Consider the following 14,551-nt stretch of genomic DNA (forward strand, 5'->3'; position numbering starts at 1 on the left):
GAAATATTGGCTTTTACCTGCCCAATCTGACCCGCGCACACCCCTACAAGTGATCTAGAGAACAACTACTACTATAAATTGGTTAATATGAATTTAATAACAAAAGAGTTGAACTTTAGGCATGTTGCTCCAACAAAAACATTAGTGATAGCCTCCATAATAATTTCAACTCAAAAAATTAATAAAGCTCAATCATTCATAAATTTCATCAAAAGAAAAGGCAATTTAACATATCATTCAAGTCATTTCAACTAGAAATTAAAACTTAAATCCTACATTTACATCCAAATCAACCAATAGTGATTTAACTAAATCATAATAACAATTAGAAAGATGTTGTACAAATCAACATCAATAAATCTAAACTAATACTTATTCTATTGGTTATTGTCTCAACCAGGCATGGTCCTATGCAAACCAGTATTCGGAAAAGTTTGATTTTGCCCCTGCTGCATGCCAACTTTGCTTGGATATGAAGGTGCACGTAGTAGGCTTTTTCTAACATCCGACAAATTCAGACCCGCATTGTTAGCCATAGATATAAAAATTGGGTCATTAAGCGGGTGGCACCCTGTCACTCTCATAAGTTGTAGCTCAGTCTTATAGACCTGAAAAAATCCATATGATATATAAATAACATATTCTCTATGAATGCAAAAACCACAAAGAAAAGAAAGAAAGAAAGTGAAAGTAATTTTACACCCTGGTACTTCCATGATTTGTTTCTCAGACTTACCAGTAAAGGTATTGTCACATAATCAATTACTGCAATTCTATTCTCAAAATGAGCTTTGTCACACTTTTCTTTAAGCTCCCGGTGAACCTGTGATGATTCTAAGGCTGTATTCTTAAGAACTTCAACCTATATAATAATAAAACCATGAAAACTTAAATTATCATTCATATAAGGATATTCTTGGTGAGAGTATTTAGCGTTAACAAAAAACATAAAGCATTACCTCTTTCTCAAGGTTTTTCATCAAGTCTTGTTTTCTTTTTCTAGACCGTTTAGCTGATTCTATATTTGCTTGCTTCCTAATATGGAAAAAAAAAAAAAAAAATTCAAATTGGGATGCAGTCCATTTAAACATAAAAAAACAAATTGAGAAGCATTGAACAAGATTTGAAAAAACAAAAAATTTCTTGTTACCAACCTCCTTTGACGCTTTGCCTCTTCAGAATTGTCAGTGATCTTTGCCGTAAATTGAAAAACTGTACACAATCAAGAGAGCAAATTCAGCAAGTGATGCAAAGACAAGTGAATTGCAGACACCCACAACCACAACACAAATTTCTGTTGTAACTATTCAATAATCAAATAACCATTTAACACATCATGCTAAATCCGGGGGGGGTGGTGGGGGGGAGGGGAGGGGAAGCCGCTACTCTCAATACAAATAAACATATAAGAGGATTGTTTTATTAATTTGATAAATCAGAAAGGTTTATTTATTAGAAGAAACAAGGCTAGTTCCAAGTTGCAATAAAACAGAGACCTAAACAACACAAAGCAAAGAGCAATAAAACTCTCAAGCTAATACACAACTGACCAATCTACAAAGCAAAAAAAAAAAAAAAAAAAAAAAAGAGCATCGTTGAAATTCTGTAAGCAGTACATACAAATAAAATAAACTCTAAAAAGGAAGGAAAAAAATTATGATAAGATGTAAAATACCATTAGTATTAGGAATTGGAGGGTGCGATTGAGTATTGTTGAGTGCAGCAGCGCAAGCGCTCTCACTATCAGAATGAACAGCAGCATTATTCAATGGCAGAGGAAAGAAGTCGAAGTAGTTTGTCATGGTAGTAGTCTAGTACTTGCTGGGAGACCAAAGAAAGAAATAAACACACTGAACTACTTAACTTTGCTTTTTTTTACGAGAAATAGGAATAGGAATAGGCCAATTTATATAGGTAGGAGAGGGCGGGGGATGTCCAAATACTTTTCGCAAAAAGAAAGACCAATCACCGCCTTGCCTTACGTGTCATACAAAAGAATATTTTATCTCAAATTAAATTTTATATCGGTTTTTTTTTTTAATTTAAAAATATTATTATTAAGCCAAGTTTACCCACATTAAATTAGACAAATAAAATTTAAAAAGAACTTAATTGGTAAGATAATATAATTGCGTAATACCCAACACAATAATACATCTATCCGATTCCTCTTCCAATTCGTAATAAGTAACACATGCACAAATTAATTCCTTTTCTCCAAATAAATAAACCCAAATCCGTCTTCCTCAACAAATCCCTAAACCCTAATACCCAGTATAAAAGCAAAAAAATAAAAAACCCAAAGCTGTCTTACGGTAACTACATCAGTATGTTTGTTTCTGCACGCCAGAATTCATACTTATTCACTGGTAGTGGTATCGCTCTCTTTCTCTCACTCCCTCTTTGTCTGCTATATAATATTGTACAGTTTTGAGTTGCCTGCAGCAGAATGATCTTTGGTAGTTTCCTTTGGTTAAATGAATAGAGCAAAAGTGAATGGTTGGCACTTGGGCGTTGAGCCAAAAAGTTACTGCTTAGTGCTGAATGAGTGGATGGAGTTTTTTTGTTGTGGATATATAATATTGATTAGTTATATGCTTATAAGATATTAAGATGTAATATATAATGTGGGTTCCAGTTAGCTCAATTGGTAAAATCTTTGATAGTTGTATAAGAGATCTGGGATTCAATTACCGCCTACATCAAAAACTGATTGATATCTTGGTCTGATTGGTGTCTTGGTGTATTGAGATTGATGCACTATCTATTTGTTAAAATAGCAAAAGAGGAGTTTTTGTAATTAGTTTAACTAAAATTCTAAAAAGGCTATGAGAGTCCTCTAAAGAATCCAAAAATATGCATTAGTTTACTCTTTTTGTTTCAACAACTACAAAATGCATAAAACAAAATGAAATTTGATTTTAAGTTCTAGTCTAACAGTGTATATAGAAAAAGACTACTATAGAATTTAATTGATGATCAATTTTTATACCATAAAAGAATCTATGTTACAATTGTATTGAGCCAAATTTAAGTAATGGAAAAAAAAAAAAATCACTTAAAATTTCGTTATACATAATTTGACCCCCTGGAAAAAAAAAAAAAAAAAAAAAAAATCTCGCTCTACCACCGACTATGTAAGAAAGATTATTTTAATCAACAAACTTGTGGAGTATCAATCAAAGGCAATGCTTTGTGTGAGAGAGAGATACAAGTACGTGTAGGCGATGGAAGATTACTTGGAGTCCACGTGGAGGAGGAGACAAACAAATAAGTACCGAACTTATCGACTATTGCATTAGTTTGGTCACTTTGCATGGTTCTGATGTCTTGTTGATGAAGAGCGATTACAACGCTAAGTACTTCAATTTCTTTTTTTTAGGAACTTGAAGGACTACAACTTTAGAAGCTACAATTTTTTTTTTTTTTGAGAATCTTAGGGCCGTATGATAGCGAAGTTTGAGTAATGTTGTTTGTAGTTTCTTAAAATATGTGTAGATGAAAAAGTATGAAGAAATGTGTGTAATGTTGTTTAAAAACTGAAAATAAGTTGTTTAACAACTCTACCAAATGGGGCCTTAGAAGCTACAATTTGAATGTGTGCAATATGTGGATCAATCCATTAAAAAAAAAAAAAAAATCCTTTCATTCTGGTCTTGAAGTTGTTAATTTGAATAATTAATTGTTAGAAGAAACTTTCTTTTTTTAACTTCTGCTCATCCAATGTAACAACAAGAAACCTTAGATTGTAATTCGGTGAGCATGAAATTACATCTTAATGTTACTATTTTAGTACTAAATATGATTTGTCATTAATCTACACAAATAATACCAAAATAACAATATCTGTTACCGTTAGATTGCAAACCTCTGCCACCATAGTATTGCTTGGTGGTTTCACGTGAGAATTCTACAAATGTCATCCCATACTTTAACCGTGATGATAGCGGGGGAATTATTTTTCCAATTTCTTGAGTTAGTTTATTATGGTCCTGCGCAGAATGATTTGTTCCCTCATTAGATTCTTCGAAGCACTGACCACATGACATAAATTGTTTCATGGGATAATCTGAGATAGAAAAGGTTTTATTCCATGCAGACTGCAAGAAAACAATAACTGTTTCTCTACTCAAACTTCCTAACTTAGCAGGTCTAGAGTCAGAGTGAAGGGTTGAGCCTAGCTTTCCTTTCGAGATGATATCAGCCGATTCACCCACCTGAATGATAAAACTCTCAGGAGAGGCCTTCACCATACAGGCATTATTCTTGTAAGGATTGAAAATTTGCGAATGTGTGGCCACTAGGGGATGGATATTCTTCATTGTAGGACACTGAAAATGGATAATTTGGTTCTGTTACTTGTGAGGAAAGAAATAAGGGAGATGTCAAAACAGTGAAGATACCGTAGTCGTAATGCCATTGCTGCCACAGATTGGAATGAATTCCACTGATCCAAGATTGTCTAGAGCAGATTGATTCTAGTCTATAAGATGCCATTTAGAGAGAGAGAGAGAGAGAGAGAGAGAGAGATTTCGTCAGATCTAACTAAAATTGGTCGGAGAATGGCAAGTTACGGTGTGGAGATCGGTTGGGTCGGTTGGAATTGGGTTTTCATGTAAAAACTTGTAAATTGAATTACTAGAAAAGTTTTTGGAGGCGGAAACCCGCTATCGACCATCACGGTATCTAGTTGGCCTACTTAAGACATATAATTTTTTTCCCTTATAATTCGATAGTTAAAACAAGGAAAAGAGATTTAAATCATGGATTTATCTATTAGAAATACTAGGAGGTGTCAATTATTCAATTTATATATCTCTTGAGTAACTCATTTAACCTATATAGGTTTTCTTTTCTTGCTCTAAGAGGGATAAAGTATCCCATGAGATTGTCTTGTGGTTACTTTCAAATTTGGTGGGTCCCACGTGCTATTGGAGGGGCACACGATTAGAGCTAGTCTCATAAAATAATTTTTTCTAAAAAGGTGGAGTAGGAATGAAATTTGCTTGCCTTGTCCCACCTTGAAAGTTTTACATTGTGGCACATTGGCACAGTTTTGAAAAATGATATGCAATTTAAAGCTTTTGTAGCTCATATGTTAAGAGTGACTCTAAGATGTTAGTTAAAAGATTCAAACCTAAGACCTTGAGAATCCAACAGTATCTTGTGTTTTAAATACATGCAACATTATACTCACAACATATAGGCCTCATAGGTAGGTGAAAATGTGGTATTTTGTATCATGGGAATATAAAACACCCAACTCACAATGAGTTGGGTTCAAGGTCTTACACTTGTGGGGTCAATCCCTATATGAATTGGGTGTATGTATGTCCCTATGATACAAAACAGAAGTCCATAGTTAAGGCTCACATGTTGTGAATATGATGTTACATGAACTCGAACATTAGATACTTTTTTCTTGAGAACTACTAAATCAACTCCTTGAGTTTTAATGAGAATATTATTTATCCTATATCAAAAAAAAAAAAAAAAAAAAATCACACTCTCACCCTAGCTTACTAATCATCCCACATTCCATATTACTTCATTGACAAAATTTAAATACAATATTTTAGATATTGTTCCTTAAATCCCTCTCTAAGAAATTTTAACATCGTTATTATGATCTTCCTTTCTAAGCACTAGCATTGAAAAATGCTAAAGGCATATTTAAGGCATTTTTGACATTTTAGAAGACAAAACCACTTGCATCAAACAATGCTAAACCACACTATTGCAAAAAATTTTGCAATAGTGCTACAGTACAATTCTAAACTTAGAATTGTACTGTAGCAGAATGTTAAAAAAAATATATATATATATTTTATTCAGTCCGTTTTTTCATTAAACCCCACAATTCTTTTCTCTCTCTTCCTTCTCTTCTCTTTTCTCCATCTTTGCTCTTTCCTTTCTACGGACCCAAACGCAACCTCTGCTCTCTCTTCCTTCTCTCTTCCTTCTCTGTTGGGTTCGGTGTTTGGGTTGTGGGTCCGGTGTTTGGGTCGTGGTTGGGTTGTGGGTCCGGTGTTTGGCTCGTGGGTGACGGCGTCGGTGTGGTGGGTGTTGTTGATCATCTAGTTGGGTTTGGTGGGTGGATCGGTTTGAAACAGTAGATTTGTTGATCGGTGGGTGGATCATTGGTAGCTCCAGTGATGATATTTTTTGAATGGGTTTGCTCCGGTGGGTTTCAAATCGGCGGAGCTACCAATTATCACCGGTGGGTTTGTTCATCTCTCATCGTCGATCGGCGAGCTGGGTTTGGTGGGTGGATCGGTTTGAAATGGTAGATTTGTTGATCAGTTGGGTGGATCATTGGTAGCTCCGGTGATGATATTTTTTGAATGGGTTTGCTCCGGTGGGTTTCAAATCGGCAGTGTGATTTCTGATCAGTGGCTTGGGTGGTGGGTGTGGTGGCCATTGTTGGCTCTGGTTTGATGGTTTGTGTGTGTGTGGCTCTGTTGATGGGTCTGTGTGTGTGTGGTTCTGTGAGATGAACCGATGCTAGAGGTTGAGGGAGGCTGAGGAAAAAAAAAAAAAAAACAAACGGTTGGAAAGCCTAGGAAAGTGAAACTGAAAAAAAAATATTGGTTAAAAAGAAATAATAAAAAAAGATTAAAGAATAATATTTTAATAAGAATAGAGTTTTAGGATGTGAGATGTATTGTAAAATGGGATGGTATAACTAATAAAGTGGTTTTTTGAGATGGTATAATAGTATAGCATAACATTTCTCAATGCTAGTGCTCAAGAAGAATACATAAAAGACAGTATTAGGAAAAAACAAAAACAAAAACAAAAACAAAAAAACAAAACAAAACAAAAAGAGTAGCGGAGAGAGAGAGAGAGAGAGAGAGAGAGAGAGAGAGAGAGAGAGAGAGAGAGAGAGAGGGGAACATGAAAATTGAGAAATACAGTCATTACTCGTTTGATTACTGATTGGCCTTCTGGAAGGAAAAATAATAATAAAAAAAAGGAATGATACTGTTATACCACACACTCAGCATGAACTACTCTTCAATCCATCATCCTACACTTTCACTTCCGCACTCATCCCCAATTCCTCTCTCTCTCATCTAACTTTCCTTTCCCCATTCCATCTCTCTTCTCTACAACTATATTCATATTTATAGGTATGCATAATAATCACATATAGATCCCAATCTCACATACCTAATTCTCTGTTTTTTTTTTTTTTTTTTTTCCCCAATGGCTACCCTTTCCGAATCCCTCGCTCTCTCTTCTCTCTCCAATCTCAGACCCTCCCTCTCGCCGTATCTGACCTCACCGCCGTCACTCTCCCTCTCCGCGTACCGGAAACTTACTGCCTTGCCCCAATTCACCGGCCTCAGGATCCAATTGCCTTCACACCGATCCGTTTCGTCGTTCAGCTCCAGAAACCCTAGCGTTCTTCGCCGATGTGCTCGCGTTTCTTGTGAAGCTCAGGAAACCGCTCTTGATAGTAAGTTTTTTTTTTCTCTTAAAAAAATATCCCTTTATTATATAAAATTTTGAAATTTATTCTTGCACTATTTATTTATGCTTTAATTTTCATATGGGCATTGAGATTATTTAGATTTCTGGGTTTTGGTTAATTAAGGATTTCGTATTAATGCATTCATCAAATTGTATGTTTGATTGAAGATTTGCAGTTTTTTTTTTTAATGATATATGGGTTGAATTCAAAGGACAAGTCTTTACAATGAGATTCAATTTCACAACATGGCCAATGAGCTCGGTCTCAAATGGCACTCCCCTTTTGTAAGAATGGGGAGAGGGATGAGTTTGTGGGTTTAAGACTTACTCGACGTATGTGTAATGTACTAATCAGAAGAAATAAAAATGCTTGAAATTTGGGATGACCATTTAAAATATATGATCAATATGCTTAAGTCGGCATGTTGCTTTTGCTGTGTCCCATCATTTGAATGAGTAATGGATGCATCGATGGAAGCGAGTTAAGAGCAGATTAGTCATATTGGAAGCTTTTTTTTTTTTTTTAATTGATGAATCTGAATCCTCTGGATAGCGATCACTTCTACATTCTCAGCATCCATAACAAATATGTACAGCAAGGCATTTTAATGAGTGGATTTCTTGAACCAAAAAGTTTCTCCATACCGGCTTGAGGTTTTTTCAATCAAGGCAGGGTTGAAGCATAATTATTATTTTACAACAAGTGGGAGAGGACAATTTGAACCTAGGTTTTCGTAATGAGAAAAACAGGCCAATGTGTTATGAGTCTAGGGCCCTAGGCTTAGGGAAGGGGTTACTGAGTCCTCTGTGAGTTGTTGAGTCCAAGGTTGTTCCAATTTGTTATTGACTTCTACATGTAGTGTTTGGTTCTTATTTTCTAGCTTGTGTGAGTTAACATGTCCTACTTTTTTTCTTTTGTTGTTATTCAATTGGTATAAAAAGGCAACAAAAGGTATATAAATGGTATTGTAGTTTATTCTCCAAAGAAGCAAGTGTAGGAGGTTAGGACTCCTTCAAAGTAGTCAATTTCATCAAACTTAGAGACTTTGGTTCTCTCAAAGCAACTGGTACAAATTAGTGTACGCAGCAATTGGTATCAGAGTCTGGGCATGGACTAGTGACTGTGAGTGGAGTAGTTAAAGTAAAAATTTAGCTTCCTTATCTCTGGTCAGCAGCAGATACTGCAGGTTGTGGAAAGATACACTAAGCTATTCAACAATCTCAGCATGTCTCCATCATACAGAGAAGGAAGATAGAGCTTGCATCCATCATATAGAGGAGAGAACTTGCAAGCTCATGCAAGAGGGGCCCTCAATTGAGGGCATAATGAAAATTGGAGGGTCACAAAAGTTATAAGTGTAAAAAAGCCTCCAAGGATTGCAGATCTGTGAGACTAAAAACTAGTAATAAAGTCTCAAATTTGGGTGGACAAAGTATGGTCACAAAACTTTAAAAACTTTCAGCCTCTGTACCTCTATGTCATTGACATCAGAAAGTTAGATGCATGTCATTGCAAATAAAATACTTAAAGAAGGCTGGAAAAAGAAGTATATCACATAAAACAAGGTGACACTTAAGAAACTAAAGAGTAGTACTTTTTGGTGGAAGAAGTGAACTCATATTTAATACAGGTGCTACTTAATGGTCTCCTGTTGACTAAAAATCCAAATGATGAACGAGTGATTCATTTTAGGGAGAAAAATATTCATCTCTTCATATATATATATATATATATATATATGTATATGTTTATATATCCAAGTATTTGAAAAATGTCAAGGAGCTTATATAGTTGAGTCTAGACTTACGGGAGTTGTTTCAGAGTCTTTCGTCTTTAGTGAGTTTTGTTTTGTTTTGTTTTTTGTTTTTTTTTTTTTTTTGGATAGGTTTCATTGAAGAAAAGACTACTTCATGCGAGAAAATCACGAAGTAGCCAAGAAGTACAAAAAAGATTAAAGTAGAACTCACCCTTGAAAACTTGCTTACTTATTTATTTATTTATTTATAAAAAGAAAGCAAAAGACTAGAACTTGATTAAACAGCCTTCCTAAAAAGTTTGTCTCATATTTACCACAATTGCTTGCTTAATGGTCCCTATTGTCTAGAAAGTAAAAAGCGATGAATTAGTGATTAATTATGGGGAAAAATATTCATGGCCCTTCTGAAAATTTGTTCATAACTCTTGATCAGGCCAAATGCAATGACAATTTTGGCAGTACCTTGTGGTGCAACAAGGTTTGGGCACAAAGGGGCTCTCAAGCAATTTTTAAAATCTCATTTCATTCCGGTCGGATTTTTTTTTTTTTTTTTCCTTCAGGTGGATAAACTAGTGTAGGTGACCCCCCTGATTCTGTATCATCCCAAATTCCTGTCTATTCTGGCCTAAACCAGAGTTCTGGGCGGAATTTTTCCATTTTGAGCAAAACTAGAATTCTGAACTGGATTTTAGAAGGCTCACTTCCTTCTGATTTTTCTTCTTTTCCATGCATTTTGTGAGAGAGAAAGAGGGAAGTGCATGAATTCTTTAACCATAAGTGTAGAGTTGTGCAGTGAATCAGTGGATCTGGTTGGTAAAGCACAGGGGAGGTAAAGAAAAAACAAAAACAAAAAGACAAAGAAGAAGACGAGGTTAGAAATTAGAGAGGGCACGGTGAAAAAAAAATGGAAGATGAGAAGATAGATACAGAAAAGGCACAGTCTAAACAGACAAGGTGAAGGAATGTTGAAGGTAAAGTTAAATGAGAAAGGAAATGAATAAAGAAATAGGGAAAGCTGGGAAGGTGAGACACAAAAAAGGTCAATCTCATGTGAGATATTTATAAATTGAAAGAAATGAACCTTCCAATCATAGTCTTCCCAACACCCCTATATACTTCTTTATTTACAAAAATACCATTTTTTATTTAAAAAAACACTAAATTAGATTAATTAATTTAAATCATTCAGCCTAATAATAGAAATAAGTGTGTGTATATACACAACTGGTGTGTAATCCCAAGACGGTGCATTGGTATACATTGGTGTTGAAAATATTTCGTTCCAATAACCATTCCAGAATGGAATTCAAAACTTTGCTCTTAGCCTCTCCCTTTTTAAGGGACTTGGGCCTGGTTCACCCTTGAGCACAAGAGTTGACGTTAAGAGATTTTACCAATTGAGCTAACCAAAACCTATTTGTTGAGTCCAATTTGTTATGGCTTTTACATGTAGATTTTAAGATGTAAATATTTCCTAGCTTGTGTGAGTTTACATGTCCTACGTTTTTTTTGCTCTTGTTATTCAAGTTTTAGAAAAGGGCAACAAAGCTAGGGTTTGAGGGATACCCCACTGGTTCCTGCACCTCTTGTGGTGCCTGAGCACTAGGATTTGAACCCCCTTCCCATTATTTATTATCAAAATAAAAGGGCAACAAAACTAAGGATACGTTTGGTATGCTATAATAGCTCTTATAATGGAATAATTATTCATGTGTAATAGCAATTTGGTTATTTGGTTGCATTTTTATTATATGGATTAGTTATTACATTGGAATAACTATTCTTTAAATTGAAGAATAACTATTCCTCTTTAAAATGAATGTAATAGCTATTCCTTAGTGCATATATTTCCAAAAATATAAAATTTCCTTATACATTATCTTTTACAAGTTTTCCATATGTAACAACCAAACTTATGAATAGTAATAGTTAATCTATTACAATGTCTTTTATTCTTAGTAATAAAGATTACTATTCCTAATGTAATTTATATTCAGTGTACCAAACGTACCCTAAATAAAAAGTATCATCATTTATTCTTCAAAGAAACACTTTAGTGTATGAGGTTAGGATTCACTCAAAGTAGGTTTTTTTTTTTTTTTTTTTTTTTAAACCAAAAAAAAAAAAAAAAAAAAAAAAAAAACTGGGGTGTAGTTGGCTTCCTTGAAGCTACTCATAAAAATTAGTTTACGCAATAATTGGTATTAGAGTTTGTGCATGGACCAGCGTGTGGAAAAGCTGGAGCAAAAGGTTAGCTCTCTCTCATCTCTGTTCAGAACAGATGCAGGCAGGTCATGGAAAGATTTATTGAGCTATTCAACAAGCTCAACATGTCCATCACACAAAGGAGAGAACTTGCAAGCTCAGCAAGCAGTGCCCATGAAAGGCATAGTGGCAATGGAGGTCAAAAAATACTGGTAAAAAAGGAGGAAAACTACAGCCACAATGAGGACAACACAATAAATTGAATACATTATACATATTTAATCGACTTCTATGTAGGATTTTCTAGAACATACCATGGTTCCATTCATTTGGTGCTATTGTTTAAATTAACTCCTTGGCTGTGAATTGTGTTATCAGTCTATTACTAGAATAAGACTCTTGAAAATGATGAATAGTGGATATCTATGTTGCTCTTCATGAAATGCACCCAACTGGATTAACCTCTTGCTTGGCTTTCAAATTTCAGTTCCCATTGTGACTGATGCTACATGGGAATCACTTGTCCTCAAGGCTGATGGGCCTGTTCTGGTTGAGTTTTGGGCTCCATGGTGTGGGCCATGCCGTATGATACATCCAGTAATTGGTGAATTGGCAAAGCAATATGATGGGAAGCTCAAGTGCTTCAAATTGAGTACTGACGATAGTCCTTCAATTGCAACCCAATATGGAATTCGAAGCATCCCAACAATCATGATCTTCATCAACGGTGAGAAGAAAGACGCAGTAATTGGTGCTGTGCCCAAAACCACACTAATTGCCAGCATTGAGAAATTCTTGTAGAGATGGTGTTTCTTTTCAAAACTGTGTTATTCTTTTGGAAGTTTTCCATGTTGAGGTTGAAAATCTTTTTGACCTTTTGTATAATTTTGGAAGCTTCATGTATCAGGTTTTCTTTTGACATTGATTATTCGTCTTTTTGTACGTTAAACATTTGAACTTCTCCAATAATAAATGTTAGCCATGCTGAAAATTGTACTCAATAAAAAGTTGTGAAATATTTAGAGGGAAGTATTCTGCAATTTTGTCAATGTGGTGACTTGAAAATTGTATTTCAACCTTTGACCCTGTTTCAGTCTTCTCAATCTATCCTAGAAACATGCTTTTCATGACTTTTAATTAAATCTAGAACTTTTGAATTGACTGGTTCTTCACGTGGATTTAATGAAATTTGTATGATGAACTTGGGGAATTGGGCTGAAAAAGATGGTGCCTTCTATCTTTCAATTTCAATTGCTGGGCTTATGATGGAATTCAAGGCTGGTATACGTAGCTTGAATTCAGACGATTCTACAACTCGATTTGTGTCTATTTTTTTACGAACCACTTTCTTGTCATGATGTTGGTGGATTCAACTTGAAGCGTATAAATTACCGTTTCTCTAGAATCGATGACTTTGTCTCAACCCAAGGACTTGAGCAATCGAAAGAAAAGACTTTAAGCTATATACGCTCTGCTTGTTTTACTCATCTTTGGAGAATTTAGAGGCCAGGGGAAAGAATGAGGAAAGTACATTGAGATTAGAGAAAGACAAACTAAAACGAAATTTTTCTAACAAAATTCTCGAAAAACACATGAACTTCGCATGAATTGAAGTGGTGGCAGCATTTGTTTATTATTATTATTATTATTATTATTTCTCATTTTTTAGTAAGGGTGTGCACAAAACCCACTGACCTGCCAAACCCGACCCAACCCAACCCGACCCGCCGGGTTGGGTCAGTTTTTAAGGCTTGGTGGGTTGGGTTGGGTTACAAAATTTTTTTTTATGGTGAGTCGGGTTGGGTTTGGGTCATAAAATTACAAACCCGCCAAACCCAACCCGACCCACCCATATTTAATATATATTTAAAATATATTTTATATTTAATAATTTTTTAAAATCAATTGTAGGGCACTTATATATATATATATATATATATTATATTTAATAATTTTTTAAAAAAAACCAGCTATAGAGCAGGATTTCCTCAGTTCCTCCTACTAATACTAATTTAATATATATATAAAATATATTATATAATTAATAAATTTTTTTAAATAGCCAGTTCTTCCTATCCTATATAAAAGCCAATTAGTTCATACAAATCCTAACAAATTACTATTGTTGTTTAGTTATTAGTGTTGTTTGCCTTTAAGGAGTTACATTGATACTAATCTTTAGGTTTTTTTAATATATTAATATTTTTTTTTCTACTCAATTTAATAATAATAATAATAAAAATTTGTCAAACCCATGGGTTCAACCCGACCCAACCCGACCCATGTGGGTTGGGTTGGGTTGGGTTGGACTTATGTGATGGGTTGGGTTGGGTTGAATTTTTTTTGACCCACCATGGTGGGTTGGGTCAAAAAATCCCCTCAACCCGACCCAACCCGACCCATGCACACCCCTATTTTTTAGTATTCTTTCCGTCCCAGTTTGTTTATCTTCTATTCTATTTTGAAATGTCTCAAAATATTGTCCTGTTTCTAAAAATAAAAGTCATTAATTTACTAATGTTCCTATTATACCTCTACTTTATTTTCAAAACTATTTGAAAAGAAAACTAACAAATATTTAAAAAAAAATCAATCTGATTGGGGCATCTTTTTAGTTACCTTATTAAGAATAACTCTTTAAAAAAAAGTTGATAAATTTACTTAAGGATAATTTTGTAAACTTATAAATTTTTATAAGGTAGACAAGACAATATATGATATTCCCTTAAAAAGTTTAACTTTTCAAATAGGACAAACAAATTGGGACGGAGGGAGTATGATGTTAGTATTGAAGTTAACAATAATAGCAACAATAACGCCCTAGTCCCAAAAATTTTAAGTTATTGGCTATGGATCTTTAACAAGATTAATTAAGGTTGATTATTTATATTCTTTTCTAACATTTTATTCCATCCAAAATCATAGTCTCTCTTACTTCCTAAATTGACATGGTATTTTTAATTACTACTAATGTTATCTTTATCTTCCAATACCTTTTTTTTTCCTTCCCCTAACCTGAATAAACTCACTTGAATAAATTAATTGTTCTACTTTGCATATAACCAAACATTTCAAGCAATTTTCTCTCACCTTTTGATGTGAACCTCGTCAAG

General features: G+C 34.4%; 2 protein-coding genes and 1 long non-coding RNA gene across 3 annotated transcripts; 1 reads left to right on the forward strand and 2 right to left on the reverse strand.

The window, feature by feature from the left end:
- Positions 1 to 799: 799 nt before the first annotated feature.
- LOC115977704 lies at positions 800 to 1,187 on the reverse strand. Its single transcript, XR_004088589.1, has 3 exons — positions 1,155 to 1,187; positions 960 to 1,035; positions 800 to 862 (listed from the first exon to the last, which is right to left on the reverse strand). It is a non-coding gene; the product is annotated as an uncharacterized LOC115977704 (long non-coding RNA).
- A 2,625-nt stretch (positions 1,188 to 3,812) lies between these two features.
- Positions 3,813 to 4,497, reverse strand: LOC115965683. Its single transcript, XM_031084972.1, has 2 exons — positions 4,360 to 4,497; positions 3,813 to 4,316 (listed from the first exon to the last, which is right to left on the reverse strand). Exons 1-2 carry the CDS (start codon positions 4,495 to 4,497, stop codon positions 3,813 to 3,815), a joined length of 642 nt encoding a protein of 213 aa, XP_030940832.1.
- Positions 4,498 to 6,940: 2,443 nt separating this feature from the next.
- LOC115975754 (thioredoxin 1-like) lies at positions 6,941 to 12,478 on the forward strand. The gene is made up of 2 exons (XM_031096703.1): positions 6,941 to 7,462; positions 11,926 to 12,478. The coding sequence occupies exons 1-2, from the start codon at positions 7,210 to 7,212 to the stop codon at positions 12,237 to 12,239; spliced, it is 567 nt and encodes a 188-aa protein (XP_030952563.1). The 5' UTR covers positions 6,941 to 7,209; the 3' UTR covers positions 12,240 to 12,478.
- Positions 12,479 to 14,551: the final 2,073 nt, after the last annotated feature.

This window comes from Quercus lobata, chromosome 2, assembly GCF_001633185.2.
Source record: "Quercus lobata isolate SW786 chromosome 2, ValleyOak3.0 Primary Assembly, whole genome shotgun sequence".
Lineage (NCBI taxonomy): Eukaryota > Viridiplantae > Streptophyta > Magnoliopsida > Fagales > Fagaceae > Quercus > Quercus lobata.

What these genes read in the sequence shown, in the direction of transcription:
- LOC115975754 (XM_031096703.1), top strand. Translation starts at nt 7,210, where the DNA reads ATGGCTACCCTTTCCGAATCCCTCGCTCTCTCTTCTCTCTCCAATCTC. An exon ending in TCAGGAAACCGCTCTTGATA is followed by an intron (nt 7,463 to 11,925) that starts GTAAGTTTTTTT and finishes TTCAAATTTCAG; the next exon opens with TTCCCATTGTGACTGATGCT.
- LOC115965683 (XM_031084972.1), bottom strand. Translation starts at nt 4,497, where the DNA reads ATGGCATCTTATAGACTAGAATCAATCTGCTCTAGACAATCTTGGATC. An exon ending in CCTTATTTCTTTCCTCACAA is followed by an intron (nt 4,317 to 4,359) that starts GTAACAGAACCA and finishes CCTACAATGAAG; the next exon opens with AATATCCATCCCCTAGTGGC.